Source organism: Aethalodelphis obliquidens, unplaced genomic scaffold (genome assembly GCF_003676395.1).
Source record: "Aethalodelphis obliquidens isolate GAN/ISIS:26980383/991018 unplaced genomic scaffold, ASM367639v1 scaffold63, whole genome shotgun sequence".
Taxonomy (NCBI): domain Eukaryota; kingdom Metazoa; phylum Chordata; class Mammalia; order Artiodactyla; family Delphinidae; genus Aethalodelphis; species Aethalodelphis obliquidens.
Window position 1 is genome coordinate 4,876,127 of NW_020838007.1, and position 24,659 is coordinate 4,900,785.

The following is a 24,659-nucleotide window of genomic DNA, read 5'->3' on the forward strand; positions in this document are numbered from 1 at the left end:
GCCCCAGCCACTGGTGGCAGAGAAGGAGGCTGGGCCCAGATGAGGGGGATTTGTCACCACAGGTGACAGAGCTGCAATTTTATTTAATTTGCAATGGGTGTCCCAGAAAGTTTTGAGGAAACATGATCTGATATGCATTTTAGCAGATTCACTGTTAGCATTTATTCAACCATAGATTTGAGGGCCAAAGACAGAATTCAAAGAGATCTGTTAAGAAACGATCGCATAGTTGAGAGAGAACATATTGAAAGTCTCAACTGGGACAGTGGAAAGAGGGTTCAGGGTTGGAGAAATTCCAGACACAGAATTTACATTGTTCGATAAATGCTTGAGAGGAGCTGAAATTGAATCTCGAACGTGGAGCCTGGGCAGCTGGGAGAAAGCAGTGCGTGAGACACACAGGTAACAGGGGAACGGGGCCTGTGTGCCCAGAGGGGCATCGTACCTGAGGCAGGACATCCACCTGGCAGCTGGAGATCAAGGTCTGATCTCCAGAGAAACGTCAGGCCAGACCACCATGTGGAAGACAAACACCCAGAGGTGATAGTTGAAATCCTAAGATTGCAGGCGATCATTAGGAAGGGGTATCAATGGAGGAGGGTTAGGAGCATGGATTTGCAGGAAGCACCTGCATTTGAGCAGGTATGTGTAAAGGGGGAGGATCCAGGAGAGCCTTGGAGCCCAGGCCAGAGGCCAGAGAAGGAGCATCAGGTGGTAAGTCAACAGCCTCGGGTGCCCTTGGGGAAGTGGGGGGAGTGAGAAGAAAGAGGGCAGTGGTGGGGCAATTAGGTACCTAAATTCAGGTGAGGAGTGAATAGAAGGTCACGGTTCTCCTTTAAGAATTCAATTAGTGTGAAGGAAAGAGAGGGTAGCTTGATGGGAAAAGGAGAAGGACAGTAGTTTATCAAACCTAGTGACAATTTATGCATATGTGTAAGTGAACAAGAGGAGAAAACAGTGCAGAGGGAATTTTAAGATGGAAGCAAAAAAAAAAAAAAAGCTTGGGACATGCCTTAGAAGTGAGTTGGGATCCTTTTCTGAAGGAGCAAAAAAGGAGAGAATAGGTACAAATCTGGAGAAAACTCAAGGTAAAGGCCAGCAGAGAACACTAGCCACGCTTGGGTCATCCGGGCCCACTTGGGGACAGGGTTTGGGGACTGGGTTCTCTGAAGGAATTCAGTGCCTCGGGCCCTGTAATGTCAGACTTGTCAGACGCTGATCCAGAAGCCATTTCAAAAAGCCAGTGAAGAACTTGAGTCCCGGCTGAATGATGGGGTCAATGTCAAAGTCAAGGACAAGGAAAAGATACACGAAGCAGTCTGAGCAGTGGGTGGAGGGTCAGCACACCCGCAGTTGGGATCAGGTAATAGTTGAGTGAAATCTCGTTAATCGTGATTCAGCTCTGCCAGCCTGAGCTGCTTAACCCTTGGGTCCCCGGCCAGCACCTCCTCCTGAGATGCAAGAGTGGTAGCCTGGCCTCAGCATGGTGGGGGGCTGTCCTGCTCCCCAATTAAGCAGACCTCAGAAGGCCAGCTGAACCCTCTGTGCTCCTCCTGCACAAGTGAGAACAATCGTGCATCCTTCTCAGATTCATGTTGTGGATAAAATGAGATACAGTTTGAAAGGATTTAGCTCATGGGAAGCATTCAGTGAATGTGGATTTCCTTTCCGTCATTCTTTTATTTTTACAGTCCTTATAATGAGAGTAAAGAAAGGGGAAAATAGAAAGTCATCAAAGGTACAAACTTCCAGTTAGAATATGAGTCCTGGGGATAGAACGGACAGTGTGGTGATGATAATTAATAACACCATGTTGCATATTTGAACGTTGCTAAGACAGTAGATCTTAAAAGTTCTCAGCACAAGAAAAAAAATTGTAACTATGTGAGGTGACAGATGTTAACTAGACTTATTGTGGGTGATCATTTCCCAAGATATACAAATATGGAGTCATTATTGTACATTTGAAACTGTTATGTGTTAATTATACTTTAATTTAAAAAGTTAAATTTGGGACTTCCCTGGTGGCACAGTGGTTAAAAATCCACCTGCCAGTGCAGGGGACACAGGTTCAAGCCCTGGTCCGGAAAGATCCCACATGCCGCGGAGCAACTAAGCCCGCGCCACAACTACTGAGCCTGTGCTCTAGAGCCTGCGAGCCACAACTAGTGAGTCCGCGTGCCACAACTACTGAAACCCGTGCGCCTAGAGCCCATGCTCCGCAACAAGAGAAGCCACCACAATAAGAAGCCCGCGCACCTCAATGAAGAGTAGCCCCCGCTCACTGCAACTAGAGAAAGCCCGCATGCAGCAACGAAGACCCGACACAGCCAAAAATTAAAAAAAGTTTATTAACAAAAAAAAGTTAATTTTTTTTTCTTTTCTTTCCCTGTGGTACGCGGGCCTCTCACTGCTGTGGCCTCTCCCGTTGTGGAGCACAGGCTCCAGAAGCACAGGCTCAGCAGCCGTGGCTCACGGGCCCAGCCGCTCCGCGGCATGTGGGATCCTCCCAGACCGGGGCACGAACCCGAGTCCCCTGCATCGGCAGGCGGACTCTCAACCACCGTGCCACCAGGGAAGCCCCAAAAGTTAAATTTTTTAATTAAAAAAGACAGGAGAAGATAACAGAAGCTAGCATTTGACTTCTTCCTCTCTTACCAGTCTATGGTCGTAGGCGACTTACTAACCTCCTGGGCCTCGGTTTGCTCATCTGTAGAATGGAGAGGATAATAGTATCTGCCTGATAAAGGGGGTTGTGAAAATAGAATGAGGTCATATGATGTAAAACACCTGGGACAGTAGCTAGAGCAAAGCAGGTTGCTAAATTCGTGTTTGCTCTCGTTTACGAGCACCTGCTCCGTGCCGGGACCAAAAGAGGTACTTTCTGTCCAGTGAAACCCGTAAAGCCCACTCAGGAGTCACTGAGAGTGTTGACGTCTGTGTACGCAGGGCCCTCCCGGCTGCCCGGAGCCCCCACGGGCAGCGCTCTTCACACGCATGTTCTCCTTGAATCCTGAGGACACACGCCTGCAGGGTAGGTGCTACAGCTTTATTTGGTGGCCATCATACCTTGTACGACACCTTGGGGGCAGATGTTTTCAGGATTCGGAATTTTGTTTGGCATTTATAACAGTAATACGGTGCATCTATTACAGAACACGCAGCAGAGTCAGGGATCGAATCCTACAAGCAAACGGCAGGAATTCTGCAACCGAATATGCAGACGTTCCCCCCTCACCCCCGCCTGGTTGGATAAGTCGCTATAAATAGCATCACATCAGTTCAGGTCTGGTCTTACGGCCAAATGAGTCCGTATCAAACTGAAGAAAAAGTCCCTTCCAAAGCTTTTGGGATTCCAGAATTGTGGATGGGTGCATATGAATTATTTTCTGCATTGTATATGTGAGGAAACTGAAGCTTAGAGAGATTGACCTTCCAAACCCTCCCACAGCCAGCAAGTTACTTAAAACAATTATTCATCCGAACATTATAATAAGAAAAAGACAAAGTTGGTAAAAGTTAAAATATTTATTAGTATGAATCAGTGTGTGTTAAACCAAAAATAACAGATACAATTGGACGATGTGGAGGGCAATGCTTTACTACAGAATATAAGGTGGAAAGGTCCTAATGTCTGCAGCAGGGTCTTCTATACATGAGAACTGGGTCCAGCCCAGACAGAAGCCCTTTACAAAAACACGAGAAAGGGAGCAGTTTACACAACTGAGAGGTGACAATGGATCACTGGGTCTGGTTTCATGGTTAAACCAGAACCTAATAGGTCTGAATGAGGCTTGGAGTCCTTTTACTTATGAGCCCATTCTTTCTTCAAGTTGCAATGAGCATGGCAGAGCAGGGAGAAGCAGGGCCCCTGAGGGAGCCAGTTTCAGCCATCACAGGCCACGTTCCTTGATCTCAGGGGGCATACTTTGGTCACCCGAGTCTCCCTCGGTCCTCGGTGGGTCCCAGCCCTTTGCTTGGCTAAATGTTGGCTTTAGGTCTTCAGCCGTCTGTGGTTTGCAAGGGAAGTCATCTTTAGCGCCCCGATGTACCACTTTCCACTATGAAAATGGCAGGTCAATTATGTGCGTAGGTAGAATGTTTGCATGACCCCACTGCCATTTTAGAGATTCCCACCGGGAAATAATCCCTCTGAGAGCCCGTGCCTGCGTACATGACACAGAGTCACGAGCCAGACTCAGCCAGTGAAATGGATCACATGTCGGCGTAACAAATATGAAATCATATTTACACATATACACAAGTGTACCGCACAGGAGAGGAAGGAAAACAGAGGAAAAGAGCACATTTGGGGAAACTGGGCAAAGGATGCTGCTTGACATTTTGGAGCAACAGTCATTTCCAGGCCTTTACATGATATTGCGTGGTTATAGTTCAAAGATTAGAACAGCCAGAAAGTACTCTCAAGGCAAAATAGAGGAAGATCCGAAAGCCTCCTTGCGGACAAGGCTCGAGCACCTATCTTCAGGGAAGACGTCGTGTTCCTGTGAACGTGTGTGTGCCCAAGTGCCATCTACTCTTTCTACCAGTTGCTCCAAGGACTGACTATAGACACATTGTCCCCTGATGGCGTGAATAGTTAAGGCCATACAGGAAGGCAAAAGAGTGGTTCCCACCCTCGTGGGCTTCTGGGTGGGTACCCACCTCGTGGGTGGGTAGCCTGCTGGTTAAGACTGGCTGTTTTATGCAAGATGCGAGCACCGAAGACTTGCTGGGCTGCGTACCTCCTTAGCTAGGCAACCTTGTCTAGAGACAAGCCCAGGTCCTCGGGGACAGCTGGATGATGAAAGATTCCAAAATAAGCCTACATTACACCTGGAATTAGGTCATTTGAATTTGCAACCCACATTTTTTTTAAGAGGCAAGATAATCGCTTGGCCTGCAAGCAGAATCACAGTAGCCCATGATAGTGACAAGATGAAGAAAACCCTAAAAATCCCTGCAAAGGCCCTGCCAAGACGTCCACGTGCCAACTGCTAACAGTATTTGAGGAACCCGTCTGAGAGAGCTACGAGGCACTCTTGAACCAAAAGTAAGTGTTTCCAGCGTTCGTGTCCTAAGATTGTCAAGTTACTCTTGCAAGCTGGATGACGCGGTAAGAACATCAAACTGACAACACGTTCTCGAGTTTAAAAACCGTAAATCTGAGATTTCGACCTGCTTTCTTGACTGCAGTCCATGTGAAGAAGTGTGAACTTGGCCCTGGCCTCTCAAGGACTCTCGCTTTTTTGGTGGCAGACTCAGCGTCCCCGCCCATCCAGGGCTCAGGGGCAGAGCCTGGCAGGACTCAAGCACGGCTACTGAAAGGTCGAGGGTTTTACTCAGCTTATGATCTCTTCCCTGATTTTTACACTGTAGGTTTCCAATTAATGTTTGTTGAGCCTCGAAGGTACCAGCTGGCCCTGATGCCATACTGCGTGATCAACCACATCTCACCCCCAAAAATGGCACCAATCTGCATATCCTCCCAGAATCACCTCCCAACATGAGCCCTCGGAGGAAACCAACTGCCTCTTGATCCCAGGTTTCTATGAAAGTTAGAATGGAAACAGGATTTGAATTTTCAATGGGGACGGCTTTTCCTCCTTTCCATGCCTTCTTCCCTTTTCCTTCCATTGGATTCAGACATCTTTAACTAATTGAGCGGACAGAACACCTGAAAAGGGAGGGTTCACTGAAGTTTGTTCTCAGCCAACTGGCATTCCAGGGTTGGCCCTCTGGTTAGCCTTAATACCCACACCCTCAAAGCTTGGCATCTTCTTAAAGACTTTCTCTGATTTTGCAGTTTTGGGGTGTCTAGAATCTTAATGTGCTGGTACTTCCTCTGGCTGGCTTTCCTGTACCCTATTATTCATTGATATTATTCGAAGTTTGCCCTACAATTTAGATTCAAACATCCTCCAGGTAATTTGTTCCCCGGATATGACACTATGACAAACTCTCTTAGTAAAATAATACTCTGTGTGAAACTTCCCTAAGAGAGTGGGAATTTATTACTGTGGAGGTGATGCAAACCAGGTGGTCTCTGGAATAATATTTATACCCTGCGTTTGTCACAGTTTACACAGTAGTGACTCCAATGACTTCCAAACCAGGCCTCCAAATCCCAGAATGACATGATATATTGTAGTCAGATTTGGTTGGTTGGTTTATATGACCAAAACTTAGAAAAATGTTCATCAAGTAAACGTCACAGATGTAGATAAAACTTCCTAATACATCTTTCTCCACTTTCATAACAGCGCAAGTCTATAGCAGATGGTCCAATTACACTCCACTGAAAGGGAAATTCCAAGAACCTTTCAGTGGAGGTTGGTTGAGTAATTAAGGCAATGGCACTGAAGAAGTTCCTGAAATTCGGTTAGAAACATAGGAAATCAGAGTGGAACACCAGTTTAGAATCGCACACACATAAGCCAGTAAGACTTTTGTACAAATTTAAGAATATTTTGAGGCTTTTAACCAAAAACTCAACTATAATTAATACCTAAATCCATTCCCTCCGAGTGAATTCCACGCACCAAAGGCCCTTTCCTGGCAGTGTGGTGGTTTTTCCCAGAGTTTTGTAGAATCCTTTTCCAGGGATGTTCCCTGCCCCGTTCCCTGCGGGTCTCACCTCCCTCTGAGCCAGGGGCCAGGCCACCGAGGGTGGGAGGCCCCCGCAGCAGCGCAGCAGTGCACAGGGAGGGGAGCTCCGGCCTCTTCAAGCACAGGGGACCCCAGCCCCAGGTCAGCAGCACCGCCGGCCGGCCTGCGAAGTTGGCTTCAGTTTGATTGTTCCGTTGTTTCCGTTTTCATGGGGGTCCAACGGTGGGATCTGGCGACCTGGAAGGAATGGAGGCCAAGGTTGAATTCCTGTTCCCAGCCAACCCCACCCCGCTTCCACTTCTCCAGTCATGTGCGGGTCGCACACGAGGCAGAGGGGCTGTGGTACTAGTTCGTTCCCCCTCTCCCTCCGCTGTATGAAGTCAAGCTCAAGCATAGAAAGTTAAGGAGAAGGAAAAGCAGCTTTCTGATAATAAGTATTTCCCCGGAGGTGGAAGCCCTGCTCCAGAGCCGGCATCCCTCTTCTCTGCACAAACAGCGGCCACTGGTTCCTCCCAGCCTTCCCCCCGCATCCACCATCGGAATGAGCCCCTTCTCAGCTCCTAGGGAGGACTCATCTTTGTGCTTCTAAAAACAGACCTGGCTTGGGAATTGTGATGGTCCCAGTAACATCACGTATTAACACTGAGCTCCCGTCCCTCATCCTGCCAACGCACTTAGAGCATTAACTGGAAAGCCTTTGGAGACATTCTTCACAGGAAACAGTATCTTAAGTGTCATTCACAAGTAATCTTGTTTTAATTTAGAGAATTAGCTGAGAGTCTCTGCTAACAAATCCAAAGTAAAAATTAAACAGGTAGTGGAGGGGGATAGGGTGTCGTAGTTAAAGAGTATGTGTTTTGTTTTTTGTGGGTTTTTTTTTTCTTTTTGGAGATGATAAAGAAATCCTAAAGCTGTGCTGACGGGTGCACATAAAAAACACTGAATTGTACATTTTGGTGAAATGTATAGTATGTGAGTTTTGTCTCAATAAAGCTGTCTTCTAAAAAGGGAATGGAATATGGAAATAACAAACATTTGTGTAGAACCTCACAGTTAAAAGATTTTCACAGGCACATCTTCACTGGGTCCTGTGAAGCTATGAAATGACTGTTATGATCACCATTTTCCTATTAACTGGAGAACTCAGGCTACACCTGAAGGTCAATACCAAGGGGCACAGGTGGCTCTGACTATAACCTACATCTTGACTTTCTGATGGATCCCAAAGCCTGTGTCCCTCCCACTCCACCACGATAGCTCTTGAGGCTACTTTTCTAACCCCCATGGAAAAGGCATGAAACACGAGCTCTAAAACAGGGATTTAAAAAAATCAGCTAATTAGGGCATCAGTTACTAGGTAACCAGTAATTAGAGATGGAAGGGAAATTAGTTCCAAGACAAAGCCCTTCCATGCAAGTGGATGCCCTAAGGACCATAAAGAGAGTCAAAACGCCCTGGAAGAGGTGCATTTTCACAAGGGTGGAAATCGTCAATTTCACAGGTACTAATGCGTTGTGTAGATTGGGTGGTATGGCCACTCATTGAAGCTCAAGCATAAAGATTAAGGCCATTGGCAATTACCCAAAATTCAGAATTTGTGGTAGAGCTCTTATCCGCTTACGGGGCAGACATGAAGGCTGGAGGGATTTCTGCAGCTACTGCTTCTGCCAATTTGTGTCCTCCACAAAGCTGTACAAAGCTTCCGCAGGCCATTCTCCAAACAGTTCTGTCCTAATCCAGAAGCAAGTATGTACTTCCCTGTCCTGGACACGCTGTGTCTGTTTTATTAGTCATAAGAAAAGGGAAGGAAACAAAATGCCTCTCCTACTTTGTCAATCTTAAGTGATAAATAGAGGGGAAAGTTCCCAGTGACTACCAGTACTCTGATATATTTAGGTCAGATCTTCCCGCTCAAGTGTTCCATACCCCTCCAGAGAAAGTGATGTGTTGTGGAGGGACGGTAGTGTCAAGTTATAGCACTACTGGTGTTATTTATTTCTTTATTTGAACTATAGTTGATTTATAATCTTGTGTTAACTTCTGCTGTACAGCAAAGTGATGCAGTCATACATACATATATATACATTCTTTTCCATATTCTTTCCCATTATGGTTTATCGCTGGATATTGAATATAGGTCCCTGTGCTATACAGTAGGAACTTGTTGTTATCCACCCTATATATTATAATAGTTTGCCTCTGCTCATCCCAAACTCCCAGTCCTTCCCCCTCCCTCCCCCCAACCCCTTGGCAACCACAAGTCTGTTCTCTCCATCTGTGAGTCTGTTTCGTAGATAAGTTCATTTGTGTCATATTTTAGATTCCACATACAATTACTTAAGTTGTTTAAATTAACATTTCGGGTGCCTCCTGTGAGTGTTAGCAGCTGTAATAGGGGCTTTTGCATCTGCAATATTTTGGGACAAAATTATAACTCTGACCAGTGCATGCCGCTGCCCTAGTTAACTAGTCAAGTACTGTTTACCGATTAGTTTTGACTACATCAAGATCAGTATCCTACACTCCCATCAACCTCATGGTATTCTTAAGTTGTTAACTCTAAGGTTAGCAAAATAGCATTAAGCGGTATGCTCTCCTCTGTGTGACCGACTCTACACACCAAGTGTCATAAAATTTCCTAAGTTTTTTCCTAGGAAAAGCACCTCAAATATAGAAAAAGCTCATCCAGAAGACTGAAGTCACAAAAGTGGAGTGAAGAGCTGGAAAGGGCAATGCCGGAGCGGCCCATCCCATCCCATCAGCACCTCCTTTGTCCCCATTCCTCCTCCTCTTCCCTGGCCCTCACTTCTCTCCTCAGCAGACGGTCAGGGGGACAAGGTCTGGGAGCAAGATTAGGTAACACTCGAGGCAGCCCCCCAAGGAGACGCCCCTCTTATTTGTTTTAAACTGTGAGCACCGTTTCTGAATCAGTGTCGAACCCGGCTTCTGAGAGGAGCCGGGTTCTGTTTATCTTCAGAATATCCCAAATCTCACTGAATAGAACAAAATATTTCTGCGAGACAGAATGACTGCCATTTGTTTACATATTTGGGTTCCATGTAAAATTTTGAGAAAAGGGCTGTTCTGCTAAAAAAAAAAAAAAAAAAAAAATTAAAAACCGCTGATCCACAGCTCGGTGCTTTGTGACCGCCCAGAGGGGTGGGATAGGGAGGGTGGGAGGGAGGGAGACGCAAGAGGGAGGAGACATGGGAACATATGTATATGTATAACTGATTCACTTTGTTATGAAGCAGAAACTAACACACCATTGTAAAGCAATTATACTCCAATAAAGATGTAAAAAAAAAAGTTGATCCAAAACACCTTTGAGGGTTTCCCTGGTGGCGCAGTGGTTGAGAGTCCGCCTGCCGATGCAGGGGACACGGGTTCGTGCCCCGGTCCGGGAAGATCCCACATGCCGCGGAGCGGCTGGGCCCGTGAGTCATGGCTGCTGAGCCTGCATGTCCAGAGCCTGTGCTCCGCAACGGGAGAGGCCACAACAGTGAGAGGCCCACGTACCGCAAAAAAAGCAAAACAAAAGAAAAACAAAACACCTTTGAGGCCATCTGCACTGGAATGTGAATTAAAGGCTTAGATTGGTGTCCTGTGACACATCAAGGCATTTTTATGGGTATCATGACATTTGTTTCTAGGTTTTGTTCCTGAGAATTGGGCTGCCCAAACCTTTTAGTCATGTCCAATTTTGTCATCATCATGTAGATATGGATAAAATCTTTTCATCATGGTCAATTGGAAAATGTTCTTTACAAATGTAGCAATTTCTCATTGAAAACTGCCCTCCTGGGGGAACATAATAGATTTCATGGTTCCCCAATGAAGAGGGAAGGTGCTAACTAGCCGTGCGGCTCCAAGTACATCATTATAGTAACTGCTTCCCTTTAAGGAATAAAGAGCTGGTATTACAGCCTTAAAATTTCCTTTTTTTTTTTTTTTTTTTTTTTTTAATTTTTTGTGGTAAGCGGGCCTCTCACTGTTGTGGCCTCTCCCATTGCGGAGCACAGGCTCCGGACGCGCAGACTCAGCAGCCGTGGCTCACGGGCCCAGCCGCTCTGCGGCATGTGGGATCTTCCCAGACCGGGGCACGAACCCGTGTCCCCTGCATCGGCAGGCGGACGCTCAACCACTGCGCCACCAGGGAAGCCCAAAATTCCCTTTTAATACCAATAAAAAGATATTTTCACACTTGTTCTGTGAATAAAGTTTCTTCAGTAACTCCTTAAAAAAAAAAAAAGCATCACTGCAGTTTCCTTAGACTTTGTGTTTCTCATCTGGTGGAAAGAGTTTTGAGATCTGAGTGAGACTGTTCCGGGTGAGTGAATTCAGACATGCTATCTGCTCTCTCCAAGACGGCCTTTCCTCACCTACAAAAAGAACACGGGAAGTAGCCTGACAACCACCACGCATCACAGACGCTGTGGCTAGTGTGCCAGGAACCCAGGACGATGGGCGGGCCCCCAGCACCCCAGGCTCTGGATGCAGCTACGTATCAACCCCGGCCTCCCCCTCCGCGCAGTGGATGCTTAGGGTTCAGTTACTAGGATGGGGCCCATCCTGCTCTTCTCCTAAACACTCAGCCGGGGAGGGGCCCGCACGTGCCAGCTTCCAACAGTAAGAAGAAAGGAAGTGCTTCCATTTCCAGGCAGAGAAAGGAAAGCCGGGCCCTAACGACGACGCAAGCACCTTGAAAAGTGCAGGAAGCCACCAGCGCTGTGAAAACACACCAAGAGCTTGGACCTTGTGGTCGGAGCTATTTGGAACTTACTCAAAGCTTAAATGCACTTACACAATAGCATAGTTCCAGAAAATGCCATAGCGTTTGGTACCAAGGTGATCACCTTGGAACACTGTTGAATCAGTATTAATTACATGGGCACAGAATTGGACAAAAATATCCACGCAAACGTCTGAAAGAAACATCACTGCATGTTTCTGCTCTTATAAAATGTCCTCTGAGTACACAACCTCCAAACAGCTCGTTCTGGAGTATAAATCCTACGGCAGGGTGTTTATTTTAATAAGGTTTGGATTGTGTAAGATTCTGCTTGGGAAAAGTTAAAAGACTTTTTTTTTTTTTGGAGTTCCGTTTTCCTGAAAGTCGATAGCCCAGAGAAAAAGCAGGCTTTAATAATGATTCCTCAAGAATTCAGTATGTGAGAAAACAAACTCCAAGCCTATCAGCTGTATCACGGCTCTGGACTGGGGCTGTAACGCTTTCACACACGGCAGGCTCAGCTGCAGCTATCTTCTCGCCCTGTGTGGCGACTGGCCGCTTTCTGCACAGGCCTGGAGTCCTCCCTGACAAGTCGCTGTTTGCATTCTTCTCTCTTATCCCAGTCCCAGGATTTCTGAGGCTCAGCTTTGTTTGGTCGGTGTTAGAGGTGCTGGTACTTGCCCTGTCACTTCCATTTCTTGATCCTGATTTTCTGAATCACCCAGAGACCAAGTTTACTAGGACTCGGCAGTCTTTGCCCTTGATCGTGACCTCCACGCCTCTCCATTTAGAGGGGGGTCTCTATGGCCCACTGCGGTGCTCACCATCACGGGACCCTGCCCTAGAAATACAGAGTGGGGCAGGCGACACATGCATGACACTCGAGGTCATCCTCTGAACCGTCCTTTTGCTGTGGAAGGAAGACAATATTGGGATTGTGAGATGACCTGGAACATTAGAGTCTAGACCTCGGAAGGTGCTAACATTCTGTGCAGGACCAGCATGGCTTAGGATTCAGGAAGTGGATTCAGCCGGAGGCTGGCAGAAAATCCAGGTCAGGGATAATGACAGCCTTAATTTGGGTGCAGTGGAGAGAAGTAGAAAACAGGGCTGGAAGGAGAACCGTAGGAAGACACCTGGCAGACGTGACAATTGATTGGATGTGGGAGGGTGAAGAGACGGGGGAGGAAAACTGAAGTTCAAGTCTAGGAGCCTCGGGAACGGTGACGCCCCAGCAGAGGAGGAAGGGAGGGGGCAGATCACCACTGGCCATTAGTCCAAAATGCCAAACGTCTTCAGCACGGAGGGGCTTAAGTTACTCTAAGATCATTAGGCTTCCTTACCTTTCAAAGGCATCGTTTCCTTCTATTTATTTTTTTAATTAATAGACTATATTTGGGGGAAGGGAGGTAGCTTTAGGTTTACAGAAGAAGTTGAGCATAAAGTTCAGAGAGTTCCCATACACTCCTCCTCCTAACTCCCGATTTCCTCTGTTTTAACGTCTTGCAGGAGTGTGGAACATTTATTACAACGGATGAGCCATTACTGATCATTAAGTGAAGTCCATGGTTTCCACGAGGGCTCACTCTTAGCGCTGTACATTCTATGGGTTTTGAGAAATGTATAATGACATGATACCATCACAGTATCACACAGAATAGTTTCACTGCCAGCCCCTGGCAACCACGGATCGTTCTACTGTCCCCATAGTCGTGCCTTTTCCAGAGTGTCATATAGCTGGAACCATATAGTATGTAGCCTTTTCAGACTGGCTTCTTTCACTTAGTAAATATGCATTTAACATTCTCCCGTGTCTTTTCATGGCCTGATAGCTCATTTCCTCTTATCGCTGGAAAATATTCCATTGTGTGGATATATCCCTTTTAATTTTTTAGTTTAACATTTAAAAATTATAAGACGCAAAAAAAAAAAAAAAAAAAACAAACACAAGCCACAAAGAACAAATCTAATAAACTAGACTTCATCAAAATGAAAAACTTCTGCTCTTCCAAAGACGTCAAGCAAGTGAAAACGCAAGCCACAGCCTGGGAGAAAATATTTGAAAGACAATTATCTGATAAAGAGCATGTATCCAAACTATATAAATAATGTTTAGAACCCAATAATAAGAAAACAACTCAATACAAAACGGGCAAAAGTTGAACAGACACTTCCCCAAAGAAGACACAAGGATTGCGAATAAGCACACGAAAAGGCACTCAACGTAATCTCTCGTTAGGAAGATGGACGTCAAAACCACAAGGAGACACCACCATATTCCCATTCGAATGACTGAAATTTTATCAACTGATCATTCCACGTGCTGGCAAGGAGCTGGAGCTACTGGAGCTCTCCTGTATTGGTGGTGGGAATGTAAAATGTTCAAACTGCTTTGGAACACAGTCTGGGGGACCCTTAGAGTGTGAACCATTAGCTGTGAGATAAGCCAGTTGCGCCACTTCTAGGTATTTACCCACACAGACTTGTACACGAAAGCTCATCACAGCCTTGCCTGTAATTAATTGCCAAAACCTGAAAACAGCCCAAATGTTTAGGTGAATGGACTAACAAATTTTTACTCACGTTACGGAATACCACTCGGTACTAAAATGGAACTCAGCAAAATCCACTGTGTGTTCAACTTGGATCAGGACAACTGACCTAACTGCTCGCATAAAGAAATTGCAAGGAGGGAACCTACTGCTAAGGAGGGAACCTACTGCTAAGGAGGGGCTTAAAAGACACACCAGCTAATTTTATCAATTTTATCCACTGTGTGTGGAGCTTATTTGCCTCCTGATCCACACAAACTATAAAATGCAAACAAAGAAACCAGTTATGATCATTATGAACCATTGAAAATCTGAACACTGGATGTTTGATGATATTAATATGATTATAGCATTATGAGTATTAATGTGAGCATGTCATTGTTTTATGTAAAAAAAAGTTACATGCTGAGAATGTTTACAGATGAAATGATGTCTGGAATTCCCTTCGAAATAATACAGGCGGGGGGTTGGGGGGAGTGGGGGGTAGGGATGAAACCAGCTTGGTTATGGGTACAGTCTGCCCTCTATGTCTGCAGGTTCTGTATCCGCAGATTCAACTCACCGCAGACTGAAAATATTCGAGGAAAAAAAAAATTCCAGAAAGTTCCAAAAAGTAAAAGTTGAATTTGCCACATTGGCAACTATTTGAATAGCATTTACATTGTATTTACAACTATTTGCGTAGCACTGACATTGTCTTAGGTATTATTTGTAATCTAGAGATTATTGAAAGTATATGGCAGGATGTGCTTGGCTATATACAAATACTACACCCTTTTATATAAGGGACTTGAGGATCCTCGCTGGGGTCCTAAGCAATCCTCCAAGGACACCAGGTGACAACCGTACGTGACGGTTCATTATGTTATTCAGTTTACTGGTGTATATGTTTAAATTTTCCTGTAATAAAGTCTTTTGTTAAGTTCCCTGCAATCTCACCGCCATGAAACAACCACTGTTGACGTTTTAATGTGTGTGTATCTTCCCAATATTTGCCCAGAAGAATATATTTACTATTATATATTATATGGTTCATATTTTATAAAATCAGGATATTATACAAACTGCTCTATAACTTTGGTTTCACACTCAACATTTTCTCTTTTTATGTCACTAAAGACAGATTTACAAACTCATTTTTAACCACTAGTTTATACTGGTGTCCCATGATTTTTAAAAAATTATTTCCCAAGTGTTGGACAGTTAAGTCATTTCCTGTTTTTCACCATCATGAATACTGTTACCATAAGCTGCCATCTGCAATGAGAAGTGACACAGACTCGCAGTTGAGAGCCTGGGTTCTGGAGCCCGGCTGCCTGGCTGATAATCCTGACCCTCTGTGACCTGTTGCAGATCACAAACCTCTCCACACCTCAGCTTCCTCAGATGTAAAATAGGGATGATAACAGTGCCTATTTCACAAGACAAACGGTGCATTAATGAGCTAATATATATGTAAGCAATTGCAACAATGGCACAGAATGACAATTTGTTCTATGTGAAACATCATTACTACATTTTGCACGCCTGGCCAATTTCTTCTTTAGAATCACTGGGATAAAAGATATGCATGTTTAGGGCTTTTGAGACCCAACTTACCCACATTCTGAAACTACATTCTTTTGCAGAGGTCTCCTATCATTGCATTTGGTAAATTAACTTTCGAGGGGTTAAGAAAGTGGACAGGCTTTGTCTTTGTCCTTTCCTTGTCCCACAAAGGCTAAACTTACCTTCATTTGACAGTTTGCTGTACTATTATGAAATGTGCATATGTTTTGTTTTGTTTTAAACTTTCTTTAACCTGCTCCAAACCAAAAGTGTCCACCTAGAGAATTTCAAAATCCAGTGGACTTAAAATAGCTAACACTCTGTGCAACAAATGATTGCAGACAAGACACGATTACTGCCCATAAGCCTTAACTTCCTGTCTTTCATGTTAACACCCTATTCTAATTTTTCCAAACTCATACGCTTGTATCTCTAATTACATTCACTTTAAAAAAAAAACCAAATATTTCTCACCTTGTTCTCAAACTAACAACAAACAAAAGTCTAGTTTCATCTCCAGATGTGATGTTCAGGACAAACCCTGTGTTCTCTAGTCAGTATTCAAGTTAGCTGAGCAGAAGCACAGCTGTCCAGCCTAGGTCCTGCCCCAATCCAGACATGTTTCTGTTGAGCCTGCAGCCCCAAGTCTTTTTGCCCTCAGGGAGAGATTCTTTTTAAAGGGTAGGGGATTTGAGTTGAAATCCACAAAGCAAACCTTGTGTTCCCCATGCTCCAGAATCCAGTCTGCCAGGCTCTTAGCAAATCCAGCCTCAGAGGACTTGCTCCTGTGCTCACTTTCCTCCTTCCAGGGAAGGGAGCCTGGGGTGCATCTCAGGACCATGCTGTTCCTTGTTCCCCATTCGGACCACTACCCAGTGTTCCTGGTTCTACTCCCAAGAGACTTCTGAAATTCACAACCACGTTTTTCCTCCTCATCCAGGTCTCTCTCCTAGAGGACCACAACAGCATCCTCCTCCTCCAGACACATTCTCCAGGGTGGATCTTCCCACTACAAGGCCTGCAAGCATCTGGCTCAGTCTCTAACACCCCCTTCCCCTCCCGCCCACCCCCATGTGGTTCCTGAGCTCCCACCCTGCAGCCCACCCACCTCCTTTCTCTTCCTTAAAGGCTCCACCACTTCCTGCCTCAGGAACTCACACACCGTGTCCACTTGGCCTGACTGCTCTTCGGGAGCTCTCTGCCCTCTTCTCATTTTTCGGGTCTAGCCTAAAACCATCTCCCTGGGGAGACCTTCCCCAGCCAATCTAAAGTCCCCACCTGTAACTGTCCCCACGTTCCTTGTACTTTTGCTTCTCAGCCTTGACTACGATGTGTAATTACACACCCACTTGACTGTACCCACAGCCTGTCTCTCCACTCGACCGTCAGTCTGTTTTGTTCCCCAGGCTGTCCCTGGTGTCCAGCATGGCCTGGTGCTAGCCAACTTAAGTACCCATAGAAAAGTGACACATTTCACTTGATCTAGTGAATCCACTGAAATATTATCTCCTGGAACAGCATGAGATGAGCTGGAAGGTCCAGATTCAAAAACCTCAAATGGGCACGCTCTTATTTCCTAGCCTCATCTTTATGGGGAATGTGCCAGAATGAGATCAGCTCCCAGAGGACTTACAGCTCACCAGAAGAAGAGACGCATACCTGGAACCCTTGGAGAATCACTCAGAGAAAGCATATGTCCAAGTGTCAGAGTGATGGAGCAGAGACCATAGGAACCTCAAGTCAAAGGGGAGAGCCATGCATGAGACTTCACGAAGGAAGGAGATTCCAGGGAATTAACATCTGTGGGGAGGAAGGGAGGGGCATCTCATGCAGGGTGGGGCGGGAGAGAGCGAATGTACGAAGGAGGGAGCAAAGATGAAGCCTTTACTTCTGTCAGGGCTCCTCACCTGCCTCTCAAGGTGACTGAGACGGGCAGAGTAGTTTCATAGGGAAGACCATACAGGTTTGGGACAACAATCGAGTATTCTCTGTGTTTCCACACACCAATTTAAAAACTCAGTGGACAATAATTTTCTTGGCTAAGAATCCTTCCTATGTTTTAACTCAAAGAGGAAAACGTTAGTGTTCAAACTAAAGGTCTGAAAACCCAGGAAAAAAAAAAAGAACAACCCCATGGGACTTCCCTGGCAGTCCAGTGGTTACGACTGCATTTCCAGTGCAGGGGGTGTGGGCCTGATCCCTGGTTGGGGAACTAAGATCCCACACGCCACGTGGTGCGGCTGAAAAAAAAGAACAACTCTGAATGGAGATACACGAAGAACATTAGCCACACACTGTTGGGTAAAGCGGGTCAAAAGTGAGCAGTGGAAAAGGGCACCAGGAGGATGCCAACCAGAGAACGGAGTGTGCACAGACCACCCCAAAGGCAGCACAAACACTGCACAGGGCAGCTTCAGTCTGAAAACAGTATTTTGCTAACAATTTCCAGTTATGAAATATATTAACTTATGTTCCCAAAACACAGTTGTCTCATTTCTGGCTTACGGGCCTTCTGGGAATGTAAAAGGGAAACGCTGGTCTCTTGCTCTGAGTCCGTATGAATCAATTTTGCTTAAGCACACCTCTTTAACGGCTTTTCTTCTCACTCCTCCTGCATGGTTTTCTGTGACTGCTCTCTCCCGGGCATGTTGTCTCTGCAACCCTGTTCTGGGGGGCACAGGTGTCAGCAATATCTTGACCTATTTTGAGTTCAGGAAGGAGCATGTGTAATACAAGTTGGAACAGGGGGCAGGAAAATAAACGAGGTGTCTGCTGTAATGTATCTAGGTGCGCTCAGTACTGTGTTTTAAGTTAACCTGTAAGTGGGTGACAACATCCCACTCTGGAGACGTGCACCTGAAGGAATAGAGGCCAGGGAGGCACCAGGGTGCACATTATAAATATGGACGGACATCTCGCCACTGTCTGGGTATCCACAGGCTTCTTTGCTAAGGTAACTCTAACCAAAGTCTAATGAAACAGAAACAAACAACTGTTTATTTGATGTGGAAGATGAGGAGATACAAGAATTCAATGGCTTCTCTACGAATTAATGATTTGAAGCCATGATTACCCAGTGCTATAAGCAAAACTTTTTTTTTTTTTTTTATTAAATGAAGCAGCCCACCAGGCTCTCAGGAATTCCTTATGCAAAGTCTCCATCCCTTTGATCCATAAAGACCTCATATGCATGAAGGGATTTATACTGGCCGAACAGAGCAAAGGAATTAGCTTTTGAGTTGAGAGACTAATGCTTGGGCTCAGGCTTGTTTTCTTCCTTGAAATCCTTATGTCATTTTATATCGAAAGCATGACTTTGCAGAAACCTCGGAAGGTCCCCTAGCTCGTGCAGAAATCCCAAGGTGAATTTCAGGTACACAGAGCTGCATGGATGCGGGGGAGAGGGCTCTGGAAAATACCAGGAGCTGCACAGGGACGGCTGTGAATGTCACAGTTGTCAGCAGCTCTCCTGCTGCATTAATTAAAACCACTAATACATATTCATAAAAACAAAATGTTTACCAGCTGTACAACTAGCCTGACGTACCAGAAAAGCTGAACGTCCCCAGAAAAGACAGAGTTTGAAGAAATACGAGGTTAGCGGAATGAGCTCAATCCAAACCCTCTTAGACGTCACCCAGACTCACACGGCGCAGCCCTGCACCCACGGCCCAATTTCGGGCAGGACCAGGAATCTGAGGATGTGGGGTTTCCAACGTAAAACTACAGCCCTGACGCGCGAGAGTCCGACCTCCGAGACCCGAGAGCTCAGAGAATACTATTGTTTTGAGGGTGAAACCACAGCAGGAATACAAATCCTTCTGAAGGAGGAAGGAAGGGAAGTGGATGTGGACCCCGACGAACAAGTGGGACCAGGGCTGCAGAGAGCTCCACTGCTTCTTTCGCGTGTTCCTGGGCCCTGTAAGTAACCCAGGTCAGAGCTCCTCATGTGCGGTGAAGTCTCCTTCAAGCCAAGAGAAACAAGCAAAATATTCCCTGCTGTGGGTTCTCAGAGTCTGAAGTAACAAACCAAAACCAGCGGAAAGGAAATCAAATCTGTCCTGGGAAGCACGGCCCCTCTGCCTCTGAGAGGTTCGCCAACAGGGACTGCAGGCCGCACGGAGACCAAAACATCAGTTTCCCTTCTGGAATTCCCTTCTGGAATTGCCTGCAGCCCAGCCAACTGTTCTGGGGTTCGGCTTTCCTGAGACGGGCACCCCAGGACTTTGGCTCCCTGCACCTGGCTAGGCACACGCTCCGAGGGCATCTCAGGACACAGTTTCTCGAGACAGCCACCGGCAGGTCGCTCTCTGGGGGGATCCAGGATGGAAAAGCTGTTACCAAGGAAGCTGTGAAGGTTCAAGCTGGCCGTCGGCTGGGGAACAGCCGCAGATAAAGGTTATTCGTGAGACCAACATAAAGACAGGGAAGCAAACACGACCCAGGACTGGGGACAAAGACAGGAACCATCAGCTTCCATCAGTAACTGATCAGATGGACCCAGAGATGATCATGCTGAGTGAAGTAAGCCAGGCAGAGAACGACAAATACCATATGATATCACTTCTTACATGTGGAGTGTAAAAATAAAAATGCAAATGAATTTATTTACAAAACAGAAACAGCTCACAGACATAGAAAACAAACTTACGGTCACCAAAGCGGAAAGGGGAGGGATAAACTAGGAGTTTGGGATTGACATATACACACTACTATCTATAAAATAGATAACCAATAAGGACCTACTGTACAGCACAGGAGACTGTGCTTAATATCTTGTAACAACCTGTAAGAGAAAAGAATCTGAAAAGAAGTATATATATATATACACACGCACGTATAACTGAATGACTTTGCTGTACACCTGAAACTAACACGACATTGTAAATCAACTATACTTCAATTAAAAAAAAAAACTCATCAGAAATGAGGAAAAGTTTTCCACACCAACTCTCCACCCACTTCCCAACTTCAGGTCCCATGGGATGAAGACACCACTTCTTGCCGACAGTCACCAGGCAAAAGAAATGACTAAAAGCTTCTCTTGTTTCGTTTGCCCAGAGTCACTCAGTCTCATGGGTGATTTTGGTTTTCTATACCTTTATCACTCTCTATTTTCTTTCTCCTCCCCTGGACATACTAACATAAAATGCTATAAAATATATAATTCTTTGATCAAAATACATTTTATTTTTCAACAGGATTACTTCATTTTGATTCACGAAACCCAGACTCGGCCAGTGAAACCACAGACTCGTAGAGACGGAGAATGAGGATGCACTGTGTGGGTCTGCAGGGCAGAACTGCAGGGTTTAGTATCTGTGGCATCGAACAAATTCACACAGAGGAAGTGCTCTCCTCTGGAGCTCCCTGGTTTTTATCCTCTGACTCCCAGAGCATAAAAATGCAAGCCATGCGGAAAACACAGATCAGGTACTTACTGATTCCTTGAAAGAGCTCTTCTATATTAATTGCATTCTTTGCACTGGTCTCAACCACAACAGCACCAATGGACTCTGCATACTCCTTAGCATCCTTCAAGGGCACCTCCCTGGAAAAGAGGGCAAACCCAGACAGAGATGAATGCTCGTTTGTACAGGATAAATAACCCAACAGAGCAAAGAAAAAGCTCACGTGCAAACAGCTCCCTTGTGGTCCTGCAGAATAATAACTCGGTTGCTCAGCAAGTATTGGAAACCTAAGATGGGTGAGGCTTTTTCAAGTTTAAAACCTGCTCTCTGGCATCCATGGAGATAAACTACTGTCCCCGGTCCCACCGAAGGAAAGAACTCCAGAACAGTAGGAAAAGGCTTTAGGAGTAAGGCCAGCTTTCGGAGTTAGGATTGATTCCAAAATTTTTTCCCATAATAATGACTCAATATTTTTAAAAATTTGTGTATGTGTGCATGCATGCATACATGCTTTTCTAAGGATTTCCATATATTGCCTTTTATAAATCAGAGAAAATATGTGACATGATCTGGAAGTTTGGCAGTGAGCATGTTCACAACTCCAACGGCACATTTAGATGAATAATCTAAAAAGACATTTATTGATGTACTTTTCATGGGAACATACTGCGGTGGATCCAAACATTTAAAAAGACACAGTGCCTGTTCTCCAGAAGTTTACTGATGTATTCAACCAATATTTAGTGAGTGCTGTTGTATGCCAGCCTTTCTTTCAGGTGTAGAGAAAACCCTAGTCCCTGCCTTTTGGAATCTACACTTGAGAGCGAAGACACACACACCCACGGACACGCGAAGGAACAACATTGTCATATCTGTGTGGACAGCAAAGTGCTCAGGAGTAGCGGGGTGGAGAGCCATGCATTTGATCAACGGAACCCAGGCAGGTGCCTTGGAGGAGGTCACTGAAGTGTGGCCACGAGCGGCAGTGAGAACGTGGACCAGGGCCTGTGATACAGCAGCCTGACAAAGGCCCCCCAGGTGGGGAGCGCCCTCATTCCCCCATCCCCGGTGCCATGGAAAGTCAACTCTGCACCCAGCCAGCACTGCCTTGGGTACAATGGAGGGTTGACAATGAAGGACGTGGGGTCTGAGTGCAGAGAAAGTCAGTGATGGGGCTGAGAGGGTCCAGCAGGGATCGTGGACGGGCAGGTGGGCACCTAGTGGTCACGGAGGGCCAGCGACAGGATCAGCTCCACATCCTAGGGAAACAGGGGCACGAAAGGGACTAGACAGGGAGGCAGGGGGGAGTTCGCAGCTCCTCCAGTGCTGCAGGCAAGAGGATGCAGGGCTGGGCTAGGGGGATGCTACAGGGCAAGGGCAGAGGGCAGGGAAAATCAAAACTGGGAGGGCAGTTCTTCTACAGGCCTCATCGATGGTTTCAACCGGTGCATAAAGTTACTGGGAAGGGCTTCCCTGGTGGCGCAGTGGTTAAGAATCCTCCTGCCAATGCAGGGCACATGGGTTCGAGCCCTGGTCCAGGAAGATCTCATATGCCGCGGAGCGACTAAGCCCGTGCACCACAACTATTGAGCCCACGTGCCTAGAGCCCGTGCTCCGCAACAAGAGAAGCCACCACAATGAGAAGCCCGCGCACCGCCACGAAGAGTAGCCCCCGCTCGCCGCAACTAGAGAAAGCCCACGTGCAGCAACGAAGACCCAGTGCAGCCAGAAATAAAATAAATGTATATTAAAAAAAAAGTTACTGGGCAACTTCTACCTGGCATTTAAATTCTCTCCAGACCCCAAATCATATGAGAGGAGGACTTTTCAGGCACTTCCTGGGAAAGGGTCCCACTGCCACCTTCAAGACGGTGGTCCCAGGAGAAAAGAGGCCTCCTGAGTGTCAGCTGGAATCTGCACTTGAGTCATCGTTCTCACCAAAGATGCACCGGGCAAAATGACCCTCCCGAATCTACCCTCTTTCTTGTGTTCTAACAGACAAGCCCCGGGCCTCTCAGTTATTAAAAATAAGTCTTCAGTTTTTTGGTGGCGGTGAATTTTACAGTTGAAATATTTCAGAAGAGGGCTTGTCTAGGTTCAGTTTGGCAAGTCACCCTATTTCTTCTGTCTTCCTGGCAGTCTTTATCAAACCACAAATTGAAGGGTGGGGCTCCTCTCTGCCCAAAGGTGGAGCAGATAAGATGGGCTGTGTTTGCTCATCTCTCCCTGGGGTAGGGGCCCATCTGGCAACCAAGGAAGCTGCAGCGACACCTCCCCTGCGTTCTTAACTCCCCTCTCATCAGCCCCCTCGCTGGACGAAGACGAGCAGAAAAGTTTCTGCCAGGGTTACGGTGAGAACAAAGTCACTTGCAATGCAATACAACCTATCCATCCCGAGGACCACAGTAAACCTCCGAGAAGGGTTAGTTCTCTCAGAGCCAACAATGCTGGGCCCTGAAATGCAGAGAGGAGAGAAGCGCGTCCTCAGATCTCCCCCAGGTTTCGAAACGGGTCTCGTTAAACAAATGACTTGCCAAGGTGACACAGTGACTCGGGGCAGAGACAGGGGCCAACGCGGGGCCCTCTGGCTCTGCCCCCTTTGCTCCTGTCACAACGAGCAAACAGGCACCCACATTCCAGAAGCCGTTCCTTCGATCTTTACAGACAAAGAAAGAACCCCAAACTGCAGCACACTGGAGGAGGGGCAGAGGCAGGGCCAGGTGCAGCCCGTCCTGTAGAACAGGTTCTCATGCCAGGAGTCTGGAGGCCAGGCAAGTCCCGCTCCTCTTAAATGACCTGAGATTAGAAGGACCACCCACTCCTGGGTCTGAGAAAGTGTGTCTCACCACGGTGATATCACACGAAATATGTCTTTGTCCCTGGTTCTTGGTGCAGAACTCCTGAAGCCCATGGAGTTTCCCCAGGGGTCGGCGTCTTTGTTATTCATTAAGAGCCCCCAGGAGACCACACCTGAGTTTCTGATGGGGTGGGGCCGTGTCAGAAGTGGCTGCAGGACCCGGAGCTGGTTGCCCAGCTGACTAGAGGAGGGGGAACTTTCAACCCTACTCCCAACCTTGGGCGGGGGCTGGAGACTTAATCAGTCACGACCAAGTAATGACAGCTCAATACAAAGCCTTGGACGCAAGGCGTGGGGAGCTGCGGGCTGGTGAACACACGGAGGTGCTGGGAGGGTGGGGTGCCCGGAGAGGGCATTAGAGCTCCACATAACAGCCCCTCCCTGCCCCCCAAACCTTGTCTTATGTGTCTCTTCCATTTGCCTGGTCTTGAGTTGTACCCTTTATAAAAATGAATCATAAGTCTAGTGCTTTCTTGAGTTCTGTCTGTTCTAGTGAATTATTGAACCTGGGCGGGCCAGTCATGGACCCCCAAAATGCGTCGTCTGCTGCGCAGAAGCGTGGGTGACTTGGGGATAACCAAGACCTGAGCTGGCGTCTGAAGGGGCGGGTAGTCTCGTGGGACCGAGTTCATGACCCATGGGGTCGGTGTTAACTGTGGGTCAGCCAGCATCAGAAATGTGCTGAGCTGTGGGACACCTGGTTGGTGTCCAAGAATTGTCGCTGGAACAAATGGTACAGCTACAATCTGAAAGGAGAACCCTGCGGAGGTGAGTGGCTGCTTCCAAGGGGCCCCTGGTAGACGTGTGACCATTCGGTGACCTTGGAACCCCCCAGCTGTGTCTCAGGGGAGGCCACACACAGCCCGGGGAGACTGGAAGGCGTCAGCATCAACCGGTCTTCTGTAATCACCATCACAGGAGACATGGCATCCATGACTTTCCTTCATTTC

At 46.6% G+C, this 24,659-nt stretch overlaps 1 protein-coding gene across 2 annotated transcripts in view; it reads right to left on the reverse strand.

The window, feature by feature from the left end:
• Nucleotides 1-3,513: 3,513 nt before the first annotated feature.
• The window catches only part of RAB31 (RAB31, member RAS oncogene family), a 113,228-nt gene continuing 92,082 nt past the window's right edge, over nucleotides 3,514-24,659 (reverse strand). For both annotated transcript variants that reach the window (XM_027088846.1, XM_027088847.1), the window contains exons 6-7: nucleotides 20,883-20,992; nucleotides 3,514-6,846 (exon numbers count right to left, since the gene is read on the reverse strand). In XM_027088846.1, coding sequence (XP_026944647.1) covers nucleotides 6,752-6,846; nucleotides 20,883-20,992 — 205 coding nt within the window. In that variant the 3' untranslated portion in view covers nucleotides 3,514-6,751. The remainder of the gene's footprint in view (nucleotides 6,847-20,882; nucleotides 20,993-24,659) is intronic.